The 23274-nt window shown below is 42.5% G+C and overlaps 2 protein-coding genes across 2 annotated transcripts; one reads left to right on the plus strand and one right to left on the minus strand.

The window, feature by feature from the left end:
* Positions 1–2424: 2424 nt before the first annotated feature.
* Positions 2425–18974, plus strand: gldc (glycine dehydrogenase (decarboxylating)). The gene is made up of 25 exons (XM_034542639.1): positions 2425–2868; positions 3087–3165; positions 6631–6766; positions 7002–7166; positions 7395–7472; positions 7687–7834; positions 8286–8482; positions 8585–8681; positions 8801–8906; positions 9005–9144; positions 9938–10018; positions 10180–10277; positions 10694–10778; positions 10879–10920; positions 11066–11208; positions 11892–11967; positions 13739–13864; positions 14433–14582; positions 15462–15574; positions 15768–15909; positions 16533–16644; positions 16762–16857; positions 17063–17235; positions 17339–17419; positions 18032–18974. Exons 1-25 carry the CDS (start codon positions 2581–2583, stop codon positions 18170–18172), a joined length of 3093 nt encoding a protein of 1030 aa, XP_034398530.1. The 5' UTR covers positions 2425–2580; the 3' UTR covers positions 18173–18974.
* Positions 18975–20095: 1121 nt separating this feature from the next.
* zgc:114041 (uncharacterized protein LOC574425 homolog) lies at positions 20096–23184 on the minus strand. Its single transcript, XM_034541446.1, has 3 exons — positions 22953–23184; positions 21705–22499; positions 20096–21392 (listed from the first exon to the last, which is right to left on the minus strand). Exons 1-3 carry the CDS (start codon positions 23014–23016, stop codon positions 21241–21243), a joined length of 1011 nt encoding a protein of 336 aa, XP_034397337.1. The 5' UTR covers positions 23017–23184; the 3' UTR covers positions 20096–21240.
* Between the last annotated feature and the right edge of the window lie 90 nt (positions 23185–23274).

A 23274-nucleotide genomic window follows, 5' to 3' on the forward strand; every position in this document is an offset into this window, starting at 1 on the left:
TAGATGGCTCTAATAGAGTGCTCTCATTAAATGAAAAATTGCTGTCCTAAGCATTGATTGTGTTATAACTCTCTTATGTTCTGTACACAGGACATCTATTGTACTTCTGTCCACGCTGATGGAGGGATCCTCCACTGTTGCTCTCCCAAGGGTTTCTCCCTGTTTAAGTTTTTCCTGTTCCGGTGTGAGGGTCCCGGGACAGAGGGTGTCGTATCTTTACAGATTGTAAAGCCCTCTGAGGCTAATTTGTGATGAATGAATTGTGGCTGTACAATATGAATTGAATAGATCCCCATGAATCCTGCACACTGGGCCTTTTTAAACTGTCTATTGCCAAATGATCTTCCTCTACTGAGCTTGAAGGAGTCTGATCTCTTTTGGCCCAACCTTGAGGAAAAGAAATAAGTATTTCAGGGCAGGGAGCAGTAGGATGTTTTGTACTACATCCATTAAAAAGTAAACAGGTCTGACCAGTCAGGCAAAGTTATGTAAATGACACACTGTTTTGAAAAGTGATTTATTTATAAAGTGTATTATTATACTACACATATTTTGTGACACGTGCTAAAGAACAACTGATTTAACATAAACAAGCCAAAATGCCCTTACTGTGTGTGTGTGTGTGTGCACTTGAATTAGAGATGAATGATTTTGATTTTCGTGTCCGATGTTCTTCAAGTATACACCGTTTTTTGTTCCGATCCCAGTGTCTGGCTGGTGTTTTTATAGGCTGCTGCGTCACAGTATTTGCCATCTGTAAGTCAGGACTTGAGTTACTGGCAGCCAGAGCAAACTCCCACAGAGCAGATACAGTTCACTGGAGAGAGAAGTTGCCAATTCTGAGAGGAGAAAGAGTGACTCAACTTTTGTTTTTGTTTTTATTGCAGCTTCGAGTCCTTCAGTGTCCCCGATTAGTGATGAAACACCAATATTGCACAATTTATCATACAAAGTTGATCCGTGGGTCTTATTGACAGCTGGGGGTTTAAACGTTTGACCCATTAGTGAGACCACAAACATGAAAAGTCAAACGATCTACAAGTTAAACACACATGTGAACCTCATGTTGGTGCTAGAGGAAAAGTCAGAAGGTCACCAAAGTTGTTGTGTTTCATCTTCTCGTAGCCAAGAATGTATGTTCACAATTTCATAGCTATTCATTTAAAAGTAGTTGAGATATTTGAGTCTGGACCAAAGTGGTGACCGACTGATTGACGCTGAGCCACGTGGCCAGCATGTCTTAAAAATGGCTTTTATTGTTGTCTGCAGTTAAAACTGAAGGATTAGTAACAGCATCCGGAAAGATGGGGCATGTTTCCTCTGTGTATCTGGATCTCATCGCCCTGTTATATCAGACATCATGTGTGGAAAGATAAGCAGTGCATTAATTTAAGGAAGCGATTTGGCTCAACACAACGCGGTCACATTCACAGATGGATCCTCTTTTCTTTTTCAAATTATTAATACTCCTCATCAGGCCGAGTATGTTTTCATTCACATATACTGAAACCGTTATTGCAGGCCACGATGCAGGGAGAAGACAACAATGTAAACAAAAACAAATGCAGCTTATAGGCCATATCTTCTGGAGAAACTATTTCAGTGGCTCCGTTTCCTTTTTAAAATTTATTTCACAAAACAAGTGATGTTTGCTTGTTCCTTCAGCGCAACTGATGATGGATTTGCGTTCCCTCTTCACCCTTTCAATGTTTAGACACACGCCTCCATGAAAACGGCGTGTGGCTTAACAGATTGGATATTAATGGGTTCTTCCATTTTGGGTGGAAAACAAACAACCTGCTTTCTTTCAGGGAACAGGGACAACGTGCAACTTTGTCCTTCATTTAAATGAATAAAGAACTCATAGGTGTAATCAGTAGAGGCTCAATCTCTTAGATTTCTTCTCATAAACCTGCAGACGTTCATGTTTATAATTGATAAGTTTACAAGTGGATGGCTCCTTTTTTGAGTGCTTTTTTTTTGGGGAGGGATTGTTGATCCTTTTATACGCATGTATAATGCAATAAACCATTCACAGCATTGCAACTTGGAAACAAAAGACATGTACAAACTAGTTTGCACAACACATCAGCAAATACTCAAGTGTGTCCTTATGCCATTAAAACGACCTCGATGTCAAACCATTTATTTACAAAGCCTGACTTCATGAATCACAATCTGTACAGCAGACGATGTTTTTGTTTAGGAATGAACAATAACTATATCTCCCTATATGGAGGGTGAGCCTTTGAAATAATCACTTGCTCTAGAAACTATATCCGGAGTGCTTGCTTGTCTTCCTCTTCTTGGTCAGTGGGCACGCGAGGAAGTTCAGCAGCTGTTTGACCGGGGCTCGTCACTGCGTCACAGCAGCACCTCGGCTCTGATTGGTCCGCGCTCGTGCAACGATGCAGTCGTATACACTCTGCAGTTTTAAAGGAGTTGGCAGAGTCTCCGTGCAGGGATCGCACCAGTCTCAGTGGGGGAAAAAAACAAACAAAAAAACAACAACTTAAAAAAAGAAGAAGAAAGGCTCCTCTCGTTTTCTGCAGACTTGTCTCTCGCAAAGTGATTTTCGAGATGCAGAGCTGCGCCAAGTCCTGGGGCATCTTCTTGGCCAAGTCGGTGAATCCCGGCGCACCGTGCAGGCGTCTGAGTGACAAGAGCCGCGTGGTTTGGAAACTTCAGTGCAGGATCCGAAACAGCGGCGCGTCCTTCCTCACTACAGCCCGCGGCGCGAGGACGTCCGCAGCCGTCTCCTCCAGGCAGATCGAGAGAATATTACCCAGGCATGACGACTTCGCGGAGAGGCACATTGGTCCAGGTGAGAGGGAGAAGAGAGAAATGCTGGATGCTCTGGGAGTCGAGGTAAGATTCTCTAGCCGACTCATCCCCCCCCCCAACAAAAATTGGGCGCAAAACGCGCTTTCCCCTTTTTTTACGCTCAGCCCACAATCCCAGCATGAAATCACTTGTTTTGAGCACTATATTGATTTTATTCGCCATGTTTTCACGCTTTAAAAAAAAAAATATATATATATATATATGTATATATGGATGTATGTGTGCCCCCCCCCCCACCACAGTCTCTCGACCAGTTGATCGAAAATACAGTTCCGTCCTCCATCCGAATGCAGCGGAGTATGAAAATGGATGATCCAATCTGTAAGTTTACCTTCATTTTAATGTCGTCATTATTGATGCAATTGCAATATTTATTCATGTGACATTCTAAGGGCGTAAAGGTTGCGACGTCAACCCTCCGACGCAGTTGTGCAAAACCCCAGTTTAAAAAAAAAAGAAGAAGAAAAAAAAAAAAAGAGAAGCTAAATATCCCCCAAAAAGCATGCAAAAACAAATAAAAGCGGTGTTGTTTATCGCACCCGTGGTTGTCCCCGCATGAAACGGGTCGGTTGAATGAAGCCAAGTGAGTGGCTGGAATGTAGGTTGCTGCTCCATTGTGTGGCCGTGGAGCTGCTCTCCCCAGTTAAGTCTTCCTTTGAACATATTTGGAGTTGTTTTTGCGAAACTCGGCGAGCGGCACCAATTTCCTGTTGGGAAGCCGATGCTCATAGGATGGCAACTGGAGTGTAACGTTTAGCCTTGAGCTCCGGTCCCCCAAGTCCAGTTCAATCTGGTTACAGCGTTCACATTACATCACAGCCGAGGGGCTTCCTAATAAGGTGACTTGGGTATGTTTTGCATTGGGGGGATTTGCCTGGGTGTGTTTCTTCTTCTTTTCTCCTAATATGCAATACGTGCACATGTCATCACCACATACAATCTTCCCGTTGATCGAGTTTTTTTTTGTTTTCCCTTATTTCTCCTAAAGAAAAAATCAACAAGCACACACGCTAGAGACTGAGAGGTGTCTGAGTGGTTTTTATCAAAAGGGGTTTTCAGTCCACAATGGAAGAGATTAGGCAGTGAGTTTGATGAGCCCTCTGCAAAAGCAGTCCTTGTGAAGGATGAATAAATGATGACTGACTGCATAATACAATTACAAATATTTGCTTGGAGGGAAGCTTTTGTTAATTTCTTAAACTGGGGATGTTATGTATGAATGTGCACAATTAAAAGAAACAATGGGTGTGGGGAGCATAGATGAAATCATTATCTCGGCAATATTGAGAACAACTTTTCTTGTATTATATCATGATATTCCAAATAAATGCAATATTTAATCCAAAAAATCTAATTGACTTTCAATGTATTGAAATTTGGGTTATGTAATGTTTTGGGTTACCTGACGCCAAACTCTTAAAATATGTCAAACAAAGGCATAGTGTGATATACAAGACAACTTGTGTATAGTTTTAATCAGTTTGCTTGCGATTAGCAAAATGTTGTCAAACACAATAAGTGCTGCAACTGTTTTCTCAATTCATTAATTTACTGTTTGGGGTACAAACATGAAAACTATGTCCGTCCAGCTCTAAATAAATATAGTCACGTCACAATACAGTACCACCTCAAATGTAATTATAACGCAACCCCTAGCATAAACTTTATTTTTCAAAGTATAATGTGAGGTGTGCTGAGACCCCTTGTGCGATTTGTGCACAATAAATAAACGCTGACACGACTCTATTGCGTAACTCTGCAGCCATATACTTGCGTCATCGATTTGACAGTAGAGATAATTTGTGTGAGACAGTCGGCTTTAACACCAGAGATCCCACTGGAAAACCAAACATCTTAAATAAATACAAATGTCATAATCAAATCATCAGGTATCGTTTCCACGGCACCTCGTCCTTTCTGATCTCTCTCTCTCCGCCCCTTCTCTGAATCCGTCGGGTTTCATAATGCAACAAGCCATGCTGAAGGAACAAACTGGAGGCAGTGCTAGTTTTCTGCTTGTTCAGCTTTGGAGGGCTTCTGTTTACAAAGCCAGCAAGGGATTCTCTCTCCAACAATGGACCTCCTGGATGCTTCTGAATCAGGCTTTTTTGTGCTGCCCTGTAGAAGTCCAGGAGCATGGGAAAGCCATCCACCCCACTGAAACAAACTCCAGCAACAAGCTCACCCCGAACCTGCTGAGGATACTTAAACGCTACATTTATTTATTTAGTGTACTGAATTTAGCTGATTCACCACCTCCAGACTGAGGATATGCACCGTTTTAGAAGAAGCTGTAAATATCCACTTGTATACTGGCTACAGTCCCTCTCGCCACCAAAGACTTGGACGTGTCTTTCTTCTCCAAAAACAGGAGTAGTTGGGGCTCTCGGTTCAGACGGACGGTATTGTCCATTCCTTGGCGTTGCTAGGCAGCCAGGAAGGCCAAAGGAATCTCCAAGGCTGGTTGTTTATTGGCAAAGCTTCCTTACAGCACCGAATGAGGCTAAATAACCATCGGGAAAGAAACAATGGGTGTAGTCTGAGATGGAAAAAACATGTTACAATTAAACTTTGGATGAGAAAACAATGCCATTTTTATTCCCCCCTTCCCCCCCCTTGGGATATTTTTTATCTCCGTTGTACTTTGAACTATTATTTTAGGTACAGTAGGAGGGTTAGTGTACGTGTTGTGTAATAATAATAATAATACATTTGTTTTATAAGGCGCCTTTCAAGGCACTCAAGGTCACGTACAACATATTTAAAAATCTGACACAATTTAAAAAGCAGCACGGTTAAAAGCAGAACAGTTTGCAGCAGAGCAACCCAGAGGGGAACACGTCAGGCATAGGCCTGCCTGAAAAGGTGGGTTTTGAGGTGGGTTTTGAATAAAATGATAGAGTCAATGTTTCTGATGTCAGGGGGGAGGGAGTTCCAGAGGCGAGGGGCAGAGCGGCTGAAGGCTCTTGACCCCATGGTGGACAGACGAGCTGGGGGGACAGTCAGGTTGATGGAGGAGGCAGACCTGAGAGACCGGGTGGGGATGTTGATTTGGAGGAGGTGAGACAGATATGGAGGGGCGAGGTTGTGGATGGCCTTGAATGCATGGAGGAGGATCTTAAAGTCAATGCGGTGTTTGATGGGGAGCCAGTGGAGTTGTCGTAGAACAGGGGTGATGTGAGAGATGGAAGGGGTCTTGGTGATGATGCGGGCAGCAGCGTTCTGGACCAGTTGGAGTTTATGGAGGAGTTTGTGGGGGAGACCAAAGAGGAGGGAATTACAATAATCCAAGCGGGAGGTGACAAGAGAGTGGACCAGGATTGCGGCGCTGTTGGGTGTGAGTGAAGGGCGGAGGCGGTTGCATGTGTGTATGGATTGCATGCCACAATGCTCTTTATTTTATTAGTTAACCAGTCTTTGCATGAAAGACACAATGCTGTCCTTCAGATTGTGTGGCATATCTTGATTTTATTATTCATGCAAACTTTTGAAAAGGCTTAGTTTTATGTATAGTCCAACATTACCCCCCCCTCCCCCCTCCCCCGCTGGTGATTTTAGGCCAGGGACTGCTTGTGACTTTAATAAATATAACTGATGCCATTATTATACTGAAACGTAGACGTTTCTAATTGCGTCGATTTTTAAGAATTTAGATTTGGTTTTGCTCGCATGCATCACATTTTGAAGAGCTGCGTCTGGAAATTACTTTAAGCCAAAACAAATCTCTCTTTCTTTGTGTCATGCTCAATAAAGCGGAGACCCCAAAACAAATTTCATATTTTACAGGTGAGAGTGAGGTTCTGGAAACTCTACAGGAGATTGCATCCAAAAACAAAGTCTGGAGGTCCTACATCGGCATGGGCTACTACAACTGCTTGGTGCCGCCGCCCATCCAACGTAATCTCCTGGAGAATTCAGGCTGGTGAGTGACTTCAGGTGACCCTCACTTAAAAGAAGCCTCATGTGAAAGCGCAGGGATCTTGTTGCCCCTCTGCACAGAAATCTAATGTTTACTCTTCAAGTTGAGTTACTCATTTGAAACGTATCCGATGTGCTGCAGAGCATCGTGTTCTTAATGGGAAGCCTTGCGACTCGTGAGATCTGATGAATTGCTTCTTGTCCTTGTGTCTGCTGTTTGACGTCCGTCTTCTCCTCAGGGTGACTCAGTACACACCCTACCAGCCCGAGGTCTCTCAAGGTCGCCTGGAGTCGCTCCTCAACTACCAGACCATGATCTGCGACATCACTGGGATGCCTGTGGCCAACGCGTCCCTGCTCGACGAGGGAACGGCTGCTGCTGAGGCGATGCAGCTTTGCCACAGGTAATTTACAAAGACAAGGATCACAAAGACAAGCAAGTGACGTGGGAAACAATCTGTACTACTACTACTACTGTGCTGTGCAGTGGAATCAAATCATATGAATTTAAGATAATAACTTCAGGAATAAATGCAACATGGCCACGAGAAGAAACTAAGCAAACGCATGCATTATCGCTACATAAACGTATGTGTATGTGACCAGTTATTTGTTTTTTTTTCTCCTCACAGACAGAACAAAAGAAGAACCTTCTACATTGACCCACGCTGCCATCCCCAGACCATTGCTGTGGTGCAGACCAGGGCCAAGTACGTGTTGCATACAATCAATCTCTATATATATATATATATATATATATATATATATATATATATATATATATATATATATATATATATATATATATATATATATATATATATATAGAAAGAAATCCATTGGTTAACTCGAAAAAGAAACCAATATATCATTATATACCTATATTTCTTAGTTTCCCTCATATTTTTTAACGTCATGTTGCAGCTATATCGGGGTGAAGACGGTGCTGAAGCTTCCTCATGAGATGGACTTCAGTGGGAAAGATGTGAGCGGAGTGCTCTTCCAGTATCCAGACACTGATGGCAGGGTGGAAGATTTCACAGCCCTCGTAGACCGGGCACACCAGGGAGGGGTAAGGCCGCTTTAACCAAGTAAAAGCAAAAGAAACAAAAGTCTGTGACTATTTTACATCAAAAGAAAGGCGCACAGTCTTAGATTTGTAACTTTGTCTTTGTCCATATCTCAATTTTATTCTCATTGTGTTTCGAGATAGTGATGCAGTAAATCGAGATTGTCCTTTTCACTGCAGCTCCGATTTTAAAGTTCTATGCTGATGACACCGTAGTTTATTTACATTGAAGAACTGGCTTTGTACAGCTTTAATGGAGGGAGGGGTTCTGCTTAAAACCCTTATCAGGATTTGGTTGGATTGTTTCACAGGAAGTGCTTACCCTTGCTGTATATGTGGCATGACAGCAAACCACATCCTCCAAATGAGTGAGAATGGATGCTTCTTTTTTTTTTTTTAATGGCCAAAGCGTAATTATGTCCATTGACTGTGTTGCACTTCTCTCCCTGTCTAGGCTCTGGCTTGCTGTGCCACCGATCTGTTGGCCCTCTGTGTGCTGCGTCCTCCTGGGGAGTTTGGCGTCGATATCGCACTGGGCAGCTCCCAGAGGTTTGGGGTTCCTCTCTGCTACGGCGGCCCCCATGCCGCCTTCTTCGCTGTCAAAGACAACCTGATCCGGATGATGCCCGGCAGAATGGTCGGAGTAACCAGGTGAGACACTCGGCGGTCACAATATTGAGGAACTAAAGATTTTGTTTCCTAAAAATCAACAAAAAAAAAGCAGTTTAAAACCAATATACATTTTTATTTCAGGGATGCAGCTGGTAAGGAGGTTTATCGGCTTGCTTTACAGACCAGAGAGCAGCACATTCGCAGAGACAAAGCAACCAGCAACATCTGCACTGCACAGGTACAAAGAAGGTTCACATTCTTCAGAATTTATAAATTTAAATCTTTTGGGTAATTGTGTGTTTTTAAAAAAAAAAAAAAAAAAAAAAACATCCCTTTTATTCAACCTCTGACTCCTAGGCACTGCTGGCCAACATGGCTGCTATGTTTGCACTGTATCATGGTCCTCAGGGACTCAAACACATCGCTGAGAGGACACACAACGCTGCTTTGATCCTTGCTGAAGGTACATTTGTGAGGATTTTAGTTGTGGGGATATGTATGTATGTATGTATTCAGTTATCTGTCCTATATGTAATTTCTCACGCGCACACGTTGTTTCAGGTCTGAAGAGAGCAGGACACCGTCTGCACAGTGAGATGTTCTTCGATACTCTCAAGATCAACTGTAGCGTGGCCGCCAAAGACATCCTGGAAAGAGCCGTGCAGAGGCAGATAAACCTGAGGGTTTACACCGAGGGAGTGGTAAGGAGAGCACATTCTTGGAAAGCAGTGGAATACCAACTGTTTTAAACAAGACACAGGATAATAATGGTCATCGGAGAGAGAGCAAACCTTTTTCGGACAGAAATTACAAGCAATGCTTTTTCAAATTGACACAACTACATGAAACGTCACCACAAACTGCAACACGACGACACAATCCAAATCACCTCGTCAACATCCACAACGGCAGCAACACACAGGGCATCGGCCATACCCAACAAACACGTGGACCAGGTCGCAATTTAACAAACCAGCGCCAATTTTCTAACCACAAACCATTTAACAACATAAATACAATATAGAAGGCTTTTGTCAATTAATAAAAACATAATTAAGGCTTGATCTTTGTGAAATATGTATATTGGGTATGTCAATTACTGATGAATTCTATATGAATGGCAAAAAGTTGAAGACCACTTTTCCTTTACTAATAGAAACCCCCAATAGAGGCTATTGAGTGCCTTGGTAGACCTATAATTTATATTTTAAATGAACCTTTTTTTAATGATTTGTAACTTTAATATACTTGGGCTAAATCATATTTAAGTTCAGACCTCTCAAGGTATTCCATTTGGTGGACCTAATTTATAATCCTGCTATAAAGTATAGAAAAATGCTATTGGCTACTCCTGGGTTATTAGACTGCTAATCGATACAAACTGCTGTTTTAACTGAATTATACTGCATTTACCTTCTTCAAATTAGATGAAGGCTGTAAGATCAGAGGCTGTTAAACATGTACACACCTGTCTTTAACGCTCCCTGTCAACAGTTGGGTGTCTCTCTGGATGAGATGGTGACGGAGAGGGACTTGGATGACTTGCTCTGGGTCTTTGGTTGTGAATCTTCAGCAGTACGTTGATTTTGTTTATATTTCATCTGTTATTTCAAAGTAGCTATTGGTTTCTTCTGTGTCTATGCTTCTGGGTGATTTGTTATTTATAGAAGTGGCTTTAACATAAAACGTCCTCTTTTTAAAAAAAAAAAAAAAAATGTTTTATTTGAAATTTGCAGGAGCTGATCGCTGAGAAGATGGGCGAGCGAGTAAAGGGCATCGTGGGAAGTCCTTTCAAGAGGACGAGCAAGTACCTGATGCACCAGGTCTTTAACAGGTTGGTATTCTCAGTTAAATTGCATAATGGAGCACTATACCAATGAAAACAAATGATAACTCTTTTATGTCTTTATGACATGTTGGGCCATACATATTGATTGTCTAGTATCCAACACAGCGCTCTGACTTTTCAGTACTTATTCTCTGATGGGAAGCCCTGCCGTACAGAATGTGGAGCTACTATCTTTTATTAGTGCTATTACAAATAAGTCCGGTATCAATGTATTAGAAGTCCATAATTTAATCTTTGACATGATCATTGTGACATACTTGCAAAACTATTAAGTCGTCTTATTACTGAGCGCATGAGGAGGACATTTGACCACGTCTGTTTTTTTTTTTTTTTTTCCTCACTCAACTGGGCTCAATATGCAATCGGTCGATCCTAATTCTGTCTTCCTGGTTAATCATTAGTTATCACTCCGAGACCAACATTGTGCGATACATGAAGCGCCTGGAGAACAAAGACATCTCCCTGGTACACAGCATGATACCACTGGTCAGTACGAGCTGATTTTTTTACGAAAGCGTTCAGATGTGCAAACAATTAAAATTCACAAGTTGACGCTATGTGATGGTAAAATGTGTTCTTCTTTAAGGGCTCCTGCACCATGAAGCTCAACAGCTCTTCAGAGCTCATGGTGAGTCAGTCCAGAAAACCACTCGATCATCTCCACAACATCTGGAAGGACATTTTCTCCACAACACTCACTTTCAAGCTTAACCGGAAGTTGTTTTGGAAGGTTTCAATCTTTCCCACTCACTGCTCTCCTCTCTCCTCTTTAGCCAATCACCTGGAGGGAGTTTGCCAACATCCACCCCTTCGTGCCATTGGATCAGGCTGATGGCTACCAGATTCTGTTCAGACAGCTGGAGAAGGACCTCTGTGAAGTGACGGGCTACGACCGTATCTCCTTCCAGCCAAACAGGTGAGACTCCTATATCTGCTTCTACCAGGAACTCATCAATTAGTCCCTGATGTCCAGCTCTGAAACATTTCCATTCTTAGTTCACATAAATAAAGTTCTGCCTAATTTCCAGCTGCATTATTTCACGCATTTTTAAAGCATTTCCTGTGGAAAACACTCACTTTGTATACATTATTTTAACCCCTAAAGTCATTCAGAATAACCTCATGAGACTGATGATTTAATACTGGATTAATTCTGTAGACCGTCAACATGGGTTTAATGAATGCGGGATTTACAATTTTGCTCAATTTGCACATCCTGTTATCATTCTTTGATTTAAAATATGGATTTTATGGTTACCAGAAACGTAGAAGCCAGGTCTTTTTTTTAAATTTTTTTTTAAATTTACAGTGAAAATCCAAGAGTTTCCCTTTTGTGTGTCTGGGCCTTTTGTAGTCGGTTTCAGACTTTAGTCGGTATCCAGTCGTCAAATGCTTTCTATCACCACTTTATCAGCAGCAGAGGGGTTTATGGACCGCACACTGGAGAGTTTTCATGCAGCAAGCTTTTCATCCCATCTCCCCTGTTTGGGTAACGTCTGTAGACTGGTCTTTGAACTGTGAGGTGTGTGTGTGTGTGTGTGTGTGTGTGTGTGTGTGTATAGCAGTACATGACCATAGTGTGTTTGTCTTGTCTTCCAGTGGTGCTCAGGGAGAATACGCTGGCCTGGCTGCCATAAAAGCCTACCTGAACTCAAAGGGAGAGAGCGCGAGAACTGTAAGTGTGGTAGAGCCTAACTCGACTGTGAGAGGAAGTTAATAGGATTTTAATCACAGTGAAACGCTTTTATCTGATTCCGCTGCTTCACACAAAGTGGATTGACTTGAAATAAGAGAAAAAAAAAAGTACTCTCAGGAATAGTTTGACATGTTGGCCAGGGTTAATGAGAGGATGCTTAACACTGAATTAAACCAATGCATAGCTCGCACACTGCAGGGCTCCGATGTCCACTGATTTATTACACTGAGGTGACATCTTGAGCAAGACCACTTTGGATTGGATGAGCGCGTATACGCCTACTTGGGTGGATCATTGTCCGTCTTAAATATGAAATTACAGCCAGCAGCAGGTCACAAGTCACTGCTTCCATCCGAAAAATAGTCTCACCCATAACCCACATCGAAAACTACAACCTCTTTGATCTGTACAAAAACCACAGAAAAATGACAAGTGAGCGAATACTTGTTAGTTTGTGTGCTTTAGACCTCTAAAGTTCACTAATTAACAAGTTATTTCTGGTGCCGAGGAGGGCTTTGTTACCATTGAATGTTTTTTATCCTAAGATAACGATCTGCTGACTGTAGCGTCACTTTATGATGCACAATCAATCTAATCATCTCTTTAGATAATATTTTCCCAAAATATCACTTCAACTTCATCATCATTTGCATTAGAACTTGTCTAAAGAGAGGATTAAAGGGGCCAATGAACCTTTTTTTTTTTTTTCAAAATAAAGTACTCTTAGACGTATGTGCCGTACTCTTTACCATTTGTAACGGTGCTGATATCCAAGAGTGGTTTATCTCTAGTAGTTCCTTTTTGATTCTGCGTACATTGATAATGCTGACGTTGGTCAATAAAGTGCATGAGAACATAAGCCACCGCGGTAGGAGGAGGAGAGATAACACAGGTTAAAGAATGGCTGACTTAAGTATTTTTCCTGTACTGTAAATCTTTTTTTTTTTTAAGACTCCCTTAGGAGCACATCTTAGATAGTGGCCTGATCCCTTGAAACAGTCAAGGTCCAAACTAACAACGGTGTGCAAACAAAGGGGCTGAAAGCGCTGCGATGCCACTATAGGCCGTCTGCTTTCAAGGTTCCATATTTGGAGATTTGAAGACTTTGGGAACTGCAAGTCACCGGTGTGACACGCTCCGCAGTGTTTTCCCGGTCAGTGATTAGTCAGTTTTGCCCAACCCACAGGTTGTAGTGACCCAGTTTCCTTGTGCGAGTTGCAAAAGTGTCGCCCTAATAAGGTATAAAATCAATTGGTGACCTGCAGGCAGGTTACAGATCAGTGGTGGCCAGATGGAGAGCTCCAACCTCTACCAACACAGACTAAAGAGTCCTGCTCTTTTTGTAAAAACAAGTTATGTTTTTCACATTGATTCTACTGTATAACATTACATGGTACTTATTAAGGTCAAACCCCCACTTGCTCACTGTTTTAGATTGTTTTACTTTATATATTTTGCCTTTAGCTCTCCTTTTCTGTACGAAGCAGCATTGTTAGACTCGAGCTCACTCAAGGAGGTGCATTGTAATGATCATCTCCTGTAGCCTTAATATAAAGATGTTATGTTCTGCTGATCTTGGATAATGAGACGTCATCCTGCAGTCGTATATATCCACATACATACTGAAATATCCTTAGTCAAACGTTCTTTCTTCACGCACACTGAATAAAAGGACCATTTGCCTCCAGGCTGCACGTGTCTCATGGATCTTTTTGTTGTGCCACATTGATATTTGTCCCTTCCCCTCCAGGTGTGTCTGATCCCCAAGTCGGCCCACGGCACCAACCCGGCGAGCGCTCAGATGGCTGGCATGAAGGTTCAGGTGGTGGAGGTGGACAAGGACGGCAACATCGACATGGCCCACCTCAAGGCGCTGGTGAGAGGCGGACCGCTTTCATCCCACTGGTTTCACATCGGGACCAGAAGGCCATACGCGTGATGATATCGTCAAAGTTATCTATGGGGTTAAAATCTTCAAGAAAAAGAAAAAGAAGTGGACGCTAATGAGTTTTATACTGTGATTTATTCATGGAGCGAGACCCATATAAGAGACACGGTCTGGATATCACAGGCACTGCTCCCTTTTTTTAATTTAATTTATAATTTGTCTTTATGATTTGCACAACTTTACTTTAATATTTATTTAAGTGGTGCTGGAGAACCTTTTCACGAGTAGAGATAGACACCATGAAAGATCATTTTAAGCGTCACTCCTGCTGGTCAGGATACCATCTTTTAAGTGTTGTATTGTTCATTCTCTGCGGATCACCATAAGAGTTCATAAAAGACGGGCACCTTTTGAATTAAAGTACAACAAAAAAAAAAATTATACAAAAAAAACCAAGAGGTATTGATGCGATTATATTTATCACAGCTCGGAAGTGATCGGGTCAAATTTGATCTAATTTTTATTAATAATGATGTTGTCTCGTGAATTCTTCCAGGTGGATAAACACAAGGCGAGTCTGGCAGCCATGATGGTCACCTACCCTTCCACCTTTGGTGTGTTTGAGGAGCAGATCAGAGACGTGTGTGATCTCATTCACAACAACGGAGGCCAGGTGTACCTGGATGGCGCCAACATGAACGCCCAGGTGAGGGGAAGCTCCGGCGTGACATGAAAACACAAGGTTTCTGTTCTGCGATGTACAACATGTGGAGAAAAATAAAAAAAAAATAAAGACAAGAAAAAGTGAACGGTTGCTTGTGCAAACTGAAGGCTAATGGGATAAAGGTTTATAGACGTGTGTTATCATGCTGTAAATAGTTAACCTATGGTCTCTATGATATCCAGATAATGTCACCTCCACAAATCACTGACAGACTTGCAGACCCTGTCCCCGCTGACTTTATAACGCCTCGGCCTCGTTTATTGGTAGTACGTGAATGACTGGGCAGATCCAATTAAGGAGGAATCTGGGGTTACTTAAGATATTCAAATGATTCTCAATAAGGTTATTTAAGATGTTTGTAGGCGACTGTGGGTCAGTGGTGAGCAGATCCGTCTTTCAATCAGGATCGGCGGTTCGATTCCCCGCTCTAGTCGATGTGTCCTTGAGCAAGACACTTAACCCTGAATCGCTCCCCGTAGCTGTGTCTACGGTGTACGATTTGTTAGTCGCTTTGGATAAAAGCATCGGCTACGTGCCATGTATTGTTTGCATGTGTTTTGTGTTAATAACTCAAGTATCTATCTTGCAATACTCGTGCTGTACATGTAAATGACGGTTTTCATTATAACTGGTAAAGCTGCAGCTAAAACGGTGCGTAGTGGCTTTTCATGTCAATCCAAACTAGATGGGGGCATTACCTAGCTTCCTGTTAGGACTTTGACGTGTCGGCCTGTGTATAAATAAGTCTAGATGAGGCGATCTTTACTGCAAATCTTCAGTGTTTCTGGTGAGAAATTGCCATGAGCTAAATGTTGGCACATTTGAGCAAAAGTAGAAATGGTGACTATTTCCTTTTTCCAGGTTGGTCTGTGTCGTCCTGGAGATTATGGCTCTGACGTTTCTCATCTCAACCTGCACAAAACCTTCTGTATTCCTCACGGCGGGGGAGGACCCGGCATGGGGCCAATTGGAGTGTAAGTCAGAACGGAGATCACGAGCCACGCTCACTGGTGGAAAGTTAGATACGTTGCATTCATGCTCCTGAAGGAGACATTATCAAAGTCAGTTTACAGCCGCGTGTTTATTCTGTAAAAAGCAATAAGATGAATAGTCCTTCTCCGAGTGATGCACATGTTCTCGTGACATTATTCTACTCCACTTCATCAGGAAGGCCCACCTCGCCCCCTTCCTGCCGAGCCACCCCGTGGTTCCCATGCATGCAGTCAACGCCAGCAGCTCGCTGGGCACCATCAGCGCCGCCCCCTGGGGCTCCAGCGCCATCCTGCCAATCTCCTGGGCCTACATCAAGGTCGGCGCAGATAATCAGTTGTTCTGTTCTCTCGAGACCGGCGTGACATGAGTCGCATGCTCTGATACCGGAGAGCATGGAGCACACGAGGCATAGGAACGTATTTTGGAAAAGGCTGAAGCCAAAGCAGAGGAGGGCGGAAGAAAATATTTGGACGAGACGCATCTTGAGCAATGGTGTCCCGCCCCTTTTTCTTCCTGCTTCCAAACAGTGCAACAACCCGTAGTCTGAATTCAGAGCAGTTGAAATCGGCTGAGAAAATGAAATTACGTCTCAATTTGTTAAAATTCTTTTCACGGTGTTTTTAGAGAATAAACGTAAATAATTAAGTCAAAGGAAACTGCTCTTTTGTCTTTAGTTATTAACTGAAACCGGCATTTTCAGGCATGTAAACCCTATTTCTGCATTTTGTTATCACACACACGCGAGTTAAAGTCCCCTGGCTGTCATGTGACTTTGATGAACTGAAATGTTTATCGGGAAGAAGTGTCGCTAAGCGACACTTTTCGGACTTTTAGAGAAAGTTTGTTCTGAACGTTCCCGACGTAAATGATGCACATTACCATCGATATGTCCAATGGAAGTTTTCCCAATATCGCTGCTAATATCATTCCTGTGTTTAGATGATGGGAGCCAAAGGACTTCTTCACGCAACGGAGGTGGCCATCCTCAATGCCAACTACATGGCCAAGAGGCTGGAAAGTCACTATAAAGTCCTCTTCAGAGGCAGGAAAGGTACGTGAGAGCATTAATTTCTTAAATGTATGTTGACGTACTCTTTAGATTTTCAAAGAAAGCTTGTGTCAAGTTTTTCCGATGCTCTCTTTGATGATCTTGTGTTGGTCTGAACAGGTTTTGTAGCCCACGAGTTCATTCTGGATGTGAGGCCGTTCAAGAAGACCGCTAATATTGAAGCTGTCGACGTGGCCAAGCGGCTGCAAGATTATGGTACGCTAAATGACATGCAGTACATTCCTCCAATTGTAATACATAATATGCAGTATTTAGAAGCGCTTAGTTGGTTCCTTTTTTCTTTTTTTTTTAAAATACAGGATCCTCCATTTTCTTCAAAAACACAAAATTAGATCAACAATGTTTGATTTATTATAACCAATAGAAGCTGTTTCTGAGTACTTTTTGTGCTGGTGTCCAGGTTTCCATGCACCCACCATGTCGTGGCCGGTGGCTGGTACCCTCATGATCGAACCCACGGAGTCGGAGGACAAGGCTGAGATGGACCGGTACTGCGACGCCCTGCTCGGTATCCGACAGGAGATCGCAGACATCGAGGAGGGAAGGATGGACTCCCGCATCAACCCGCTCAAGGTGCGCCAACGGCTCGATTTATTCTATTTGTACCAGGTAGTAAATATGCCTCAACAGCAGCGAACATAAAGCTCCTCGTGTGTGTGTGTGTGTGTGTTTGCAGATGGCGCCTCACTCTCTGGCCTGCATCTCATCCTCCAACTGGGACAGACCTTACTCCAGGGAGCACGCCGCTTTCCCCTTGGTGAGCGTCCCCATCCCTCTGACTTGATTACACAATCACGGCTACAACTTTTCTGTAGCCTAAAGAGACGGTCATTGTCTGTGTTGCCATCTAGTGGTCAGAAGTAAGAATGGCTTTTTATTCATCAAAATGAAAGAGAAAGGAAATTCCTTTAATGACCGGTGCAACTCTAACTCTAGTTTTTATTCAGTTGACGTACAATATAACATATGTAACTGCGGCAATTTTATCTTCTACACTATAATCACACATAATTAACACTAATGTGTGTTATGGTCATGCAGGCACTTTATTTTTTTTGCACATGTTTTGAATTATCCATGTCTAAAACTTCTGCCTCCACCTCACTACGGCAAATACAATTCACACATTCGGTGTGCTCCAGCCATAAATAATCTTTGACTATTTTTAATATAAATCCTAAGTCGTCAAATAGCAAAATTCTGCACCAAATCTGTGGAAAAAAACAAAAGGAATCTCCTCAAATTTGGCCAACTTGGATGTGAAGGATAAACCGATTCGACTTTTGAGCACGTTTGTATTTTGTCACTTTTTGACATATAAACATTGAAGTCTCATTACATTACTGTCACATTTATCCTCCCTTTACAGCCCTTCATTAGACCCGAGAGCAAATTCTGGCCAAGCATCTCCAGGATCGACGACATCTACGGTGACCAGCACCTCGTGTGCACCTGTCCGCCCATGGAGGCCTACGAGTCTCCGTACGAGGAGAAGAGGGCCTCCTCATAGAGGCGCCTTGTGGTCCAGTCCCAATGTCTAAAATCTTACAGACTTTTCTTGTTTGCTCAGTGAAAATGTGAGGGGAGGATACACAATCACAGAATAATTGGCCATTATTATTATTATTATTAGGATGTTTAATCAAATTAGGTAAAATAACAAATCAATAAGGTCAGACTCTCATTGAGGAAAAAGCCAAGATTCTTTGCCACTATTGTTTTCATCCAGCTCTGATTTCAGACTGTACCCTAAGAATTGTAGTTAATTCCTCTCGAGCGGAGCCTGAAGTGTATTAAGTTGGGGTGCAAGAGGGCTCCTAAGCCCTCAGACTCAAGTGAGGGTTAACGTCATTGTGGCATTGGGGATGTGGCTTTGTCTCTGATCACCTATTTTAGAGGGGGGGGTCACTGGGTATTTGTTTCCCCCCCAACTTGAACTGTTCAAATGGACCAAAAGTGCAAGTTTGCTTTCCAGGTGGCAAAGTGCTCCCTCCTCACATAGGCTGCTACGTAAAACAGCTGAAACTGTATTTTAAGTTAAGTAAATCTTTCAATTTCTAGACTCCAGTCTATTAAAAAAAAAATGCCCAGGTGCCTCAATTCTGTATAAAATAGTTGCTTTTTTTTTCTCTTTTCTTCCAATAGTCTGACAAAACAGGTTTTTAAATTGTAGGCTTTTGTTAATATTCATATGTTGTATAAAATGTTTCAATGTGTTTTGACCAAGTAGATGAGGGGTTGTCTAAACTTGAAATGCATTATTTTCTAATCTCAACTGCTGTCAGAAAAAACTGTATTAAACATTTTGTCTTAAAGTGTGTTCATGTTTGTGTGAAGATGGTAAGATGCACTCAAACTGCAAGACAGATTAAAATTAATTTGTCAACACTCCCACCTAGTGGTGACAAAGTGGATCACAAGAGGTAGAAAAGCACTGGGACTTCTCAATTTATATTGGACCTTTTTAATAAATTTAAAAAAACGTATTTCCTTTTAATGGCTTAAGCTAAAAAATTTGTTGAAACGATGGAAAATTGTCAAATTACTTACGGCATACATATGGTCATTTGTATGGCTTTCAATGGCACAGTATATTTGTGACTTTAATGGCAACTCATTTAAGAATAGACTTAGACTTATAGTGAGGGCTGAATCAGGTTTGTCCTGGTCGAGCCCCTAGATATGCTGCTATAGGCTGCTGGGGGATGTTTTAGGATACACTGAGCACCTCTCTCCTCTTCTTTCTCCTTATGGATGAATTTACATCTCTCCATTGCACCTTAACTCTGCTTCCTCCCCGGAGCCTGACTTCACATCTCATAGGTCCATTGGACCTGGCTGTGTCTGAGTCAGCCTCCTACGTTGGCCCTGCCCCCTCCTCTCGGTTTCATGGATTGTGGAGGTCCATTCATACATTGTCATATTCATGTAATGTGTTTATGTAACTAATGCTGTTCATTCTGTACACATGACATATTGCATCTGTCCATCCTTCATCTGGGATCCTCCTGTAGGTTTCTTCCCTTATTTTTGGGGAGTTTTTCCCTGATCCGATGTGAGGTCCTGGCACAGAAGATGTCGTATGTGTACAGATTGTAAAGCCCTGAGGCAATTTTGTGATATTGGGCTATACAAAATAAACTGACTACGATAACACGACTTTAAGACAAAGTATGACAGCAGCTGAGGCTGTATTTTAAATATTAAATGCATGCATTTCACATTAATTTGTGGTTGTACAAAAATGTTCCTGAGGACCGCACTTGGAAAAACGATGGCATACAGCCTTGTGACCAGCTCTGAGTAGTTTGACAGAACAGCAACGTGCTGCTAGTAAAGATAATACTAACGTGCCAAACATTGGAAAAAGTTAAAAGCAGATGAGACAAATAATATAGATGAAAATGTGTTTAAAACCATCAGTGCAGTGATTTATTTCACAGGTGAAGTTAACAAATCAGACAACTTTAAAAAGTTCAAGTCCCTCAAAAAAGGTACAAAAGGAAGCCATGAATTATTCTTGGATATGGCTTTAAAAAAAAAAAAGGTTCACTTCCCAAGTTGAAAGATGGTGCATCAAACTGTGCGTATGAGAAATATAGTTCAAGTACTTCAAAAAATATATAGTTAAGAAAATACACATTAAGTTACCAAATCTTATTAACCTTCAAACTTCATCATTGCACAGGAATAACTTAATTGGACACAATACATGTATATTAAAGTCATAAAACCTAGAGTTACAGGATCAGTCTGATATTCTCCAGGTTTCCTGTTGGTCAACAAATCTCATGCAAAGACCAAAACCAACAATTACATATAAAGTATCAACTGATGCAGCTGATTTCTGTGCCACAGCGCTGCATGGTTATCCACACATTAAAAAATCTCAACAAGCCACACTGCTGCTATAAATACTCGAGCGCATCAAAAACACGTTTATGAAAATAGTCCCCGACAAACGCAAAGAGACTCATTTTGATCCTGCAGATTGTCAACAGCAACTTGAATTTATGTTTTGTCACAAACTATATTGCAAGCTTTTGAAACGGCACAGGATCCATTTCTGCTTCTTCTTCTTTAATATGTGTAGCCAAGTATTGTGGTCATAATGGCTGAGATGAACGGGCTCAACCAGCATTTGAAAAACACCATGACGCACTAAAAGAAAAACAAACTTTAAATCCTTTCACACCTGAACATTTAGGGTGTTAACCTGCAATTAAGTGACTCATGTCAAATAAACCTGTTTGCATCCTTTGCACTACTTCAATCTTCTAACCTCTTAAAGTCTCTCATTGGCTTTAAAAATAAATAAAAAGTATATATTTCACTCATGTCTTTAGAAAATAAAAATGTTGCCGGTTTGATCGTTGCATTCATTATTTATGATGCACTATTTATATAAACGGAAGGCTCAGGATTGGTCGATTGACAGATTCTGAAACTGCACCCACAAGTCAAACTGGGTCAAAGCGCCCGGCATCAGGCATGTGAGCGAACACCTCGGGCTCATCATCAGGTTAAGATCCTAAAACAAGTCTCACTTGACTTCTCTGCTGACGTATGGTTTTCGCCCTAGATAACCTCTTGATGAACTTGGACGTTGACTGAATTTCTCCTCTGAACCAGGCGGTCGACCAGGGCGACAAACACCATTGAAAAAATCATGCAGACGCCCGAGAGGTAGAAGGCCACGCTGTAGTCGCCCGTCTGGTCCACCAGCCAGCCTGCAGCACAGGAACAGGGAACAGAAGACCAGGGGTTAGAAATAAAAATTAAATTAAATAAAAAATGTAATTAAAATAAATAAAATGGCCATGTGTGTAGACCGTCTGCAGTGAGACATTTGTGCCACTCTTACTATATACCATGACATTTTTAATTGAATACTATGACTTTTTATATTATTAATACTATATTATGAAAAGTTGTGACATTTTTACCGGCATCTTTTTATGATATTATATGTAGTTAAGGTCAGTTTTTCCTTGTTGCCTTTGGAGCTAAAAAACAAACACCTGCAATCTAAATGTGCTCACCTGCAGCAGGTGGACCGATGAATCCCCCGATGCTCCGGAAGAACATGAAGAGCCCCAGTCCACTGTCGAACGCCTCCAGCGTGACAATGTCCACGATGGAAGTGATGTGAATGGCCACCACGCTGCCGAACAGGAAGCCGTAGAGCGAGGCGAAGACCAGGATGGCCCAGTAGTTGTGGCTGATGGGCAGCAGCAGGAGCACCACCCCGAGCAGAGCGACCACCATGGTGAGCAGCTGCAGGTTCCTCACCAGCCTCATGTTGGCGATCCACCCGCAGAGCAGCCTCCCCGCCAGGTCCGCCAATGCCAGGATGGAGAGGATGGAGGAAGGCCAGTAGCTATCCATCCCCGAACTTCTGGCGAAGGGCACCAGGAAGAGCGGCGGGATGAATATTCCTGCCGCCGCGAAGATGGCAAACAGGATGTAGAGGAGCAGTTCAGGTTTTCGCATCAGGGAGAACTGGAAGATGAGCTTCCTCTTCGGTGGGACCACGGCGGCGTCTTCTTCTTCTGCTGCTTGAGGATTTTCTTTGTTTTCCTGCGTCGGACTCCAGACTTCCTCCAGGGGCCTCATGACAGCGCCGCAGACGCACAGGTTGAGCCGAAGGCCTCCGATGATGAGCAAGGCCCCCTGCCAGCTGTACGTCTCAAGCAGCCACTGGAAGAAGGGGCTGAACATGATGGCGAAGAAGCACTCCCCGGAGCTGGCGATGGCGACGGCGATGGGACGCCAGCGTACAAAGTAGTGGTTCACCATGCTGTTGGCAGGGATCCACGATAAGGACATGCCCACTCCTGGAAACAGAAGAGGGAAACCTTTAACCAGGACGTTTCCTTTTGGAAGATCGGGGTCCTCAAAAACAACCCACCTACCAAGATAAGTGTGTGCCAAATGGGTATAAAAAAAAAAAACACTAAGAAAAATCATATTCATGTGAACGGATTATTAGGCAACTGACCTTTGTCATCAATTCATTTTCTCAATTTTTTTTGTTTTGTTTTTCATAACCGTAAGAACTGAAAGCAGGGAATTTGAGTGAAAAAAATACTAATAAATCAATTCTAAATATGGTGTCAGTCATTTTCTAATGCATTAGAAACACACGCATGTCGTCAGATATCAAAACATGTTAATAGGTCAATTACTAAAAATGGCGAAGCATTGTCTGCTTGCCATCTCCTCTAAACGTCTCAGACTTTTAACCGTTCCTGTTATTTAGAAGAAGAAATGTGCCGAGTGTGCTATACCTTGCAGGGCGCCCATGGTGAGGAAGAGCGAGAGCAGATTGAAGTCAAAAGACGCCAGAATCATGCTGAAGGCCGACAGCAGACCTCCGACTATGATGACCGCTCTCTGAGAAAACCATACGGTCAGCGCACTGGACACTGGAGCTGAAAGGGAAAAATGCAAACGCCATACAACTTCTTTTAAAACATTCTGGAGTTTAAAAACCACGAATGTCTTCAAGCTACAGAACCCTCGCGTTGACCTGCTAGGTGAAACATGCTGATGGTAATGGAGGTGACCCATGTGGTGGTGCTGGTCAGGATCCCAAAGTGACTCTGGATA

This window comes from Cyclopterus lumpus, chromosome 9 (assembly GCF_009769545.1).
Source record: "Cyclopterus lumpus isolate fCycLum1 chromosome 9, fCycLum1.pri, whole genome shotgun sequence".
In the NCBI taxonomy this organism is placed as follows: Eukaryota; Metazoa; Chordata; class Actinopteri; order Perciformes; family Cyclopteridae; genus Cyclopterus; species Cyclopterus lumpus.

What these genes read in the sequence shown, in the direction of transcription:
- gldc (XM_034542639.1), top strand. Translation starts at nt 2,581, where the DNA reads ATGCAGAGCTGCGCCAAGTCCTGGGGCATCTTCTTGGCCAAGTCGGTG. An exon ending in AGGGAGAGAGCGCGAGAACT is followed by an intron (nt 11,968 to 13,738) that starts GTAAGTGTGGTA and finishes CTTCCCCTCCAG; the next exon opens with GTGTGTCTGATCCCCAAGTC. An exon ending in CAAGCGGCTGCAAGATTATG is followed by an intron (nt 16,858 to 17,062) that starts GTACGCTAAATG and finishes GCTGGTGTCCAG; the next exon opens with GTTTCCATGCACCCACCATG.
- zgc:114041 (XM_034541446.1), bottom strand. Translation starts at nt 23,016, where the DNA reads ATGATTCTGGCGTCTTTTGACTTCAATCTGCTCTCGCTCTTCCTCACC. An exon ending in CACCATGGGCGCCCTGCAAG is followed by an intron (nt 22,500 to 22,952) that starts GTATAGCACACT and finishes TTCTGTTTCCAG; the next exon opens with GAGTGGGCATGTCCTTATCG. An exon ending in CATCGGTCCACCTGCTGCAG is followed by an intron (nt 21,393 to 21,704) that starts GTGAGCACATTT and finishes CCTGTGCTGCAG; the next exon opens with GCTGGCTGGTGGACCAGACG.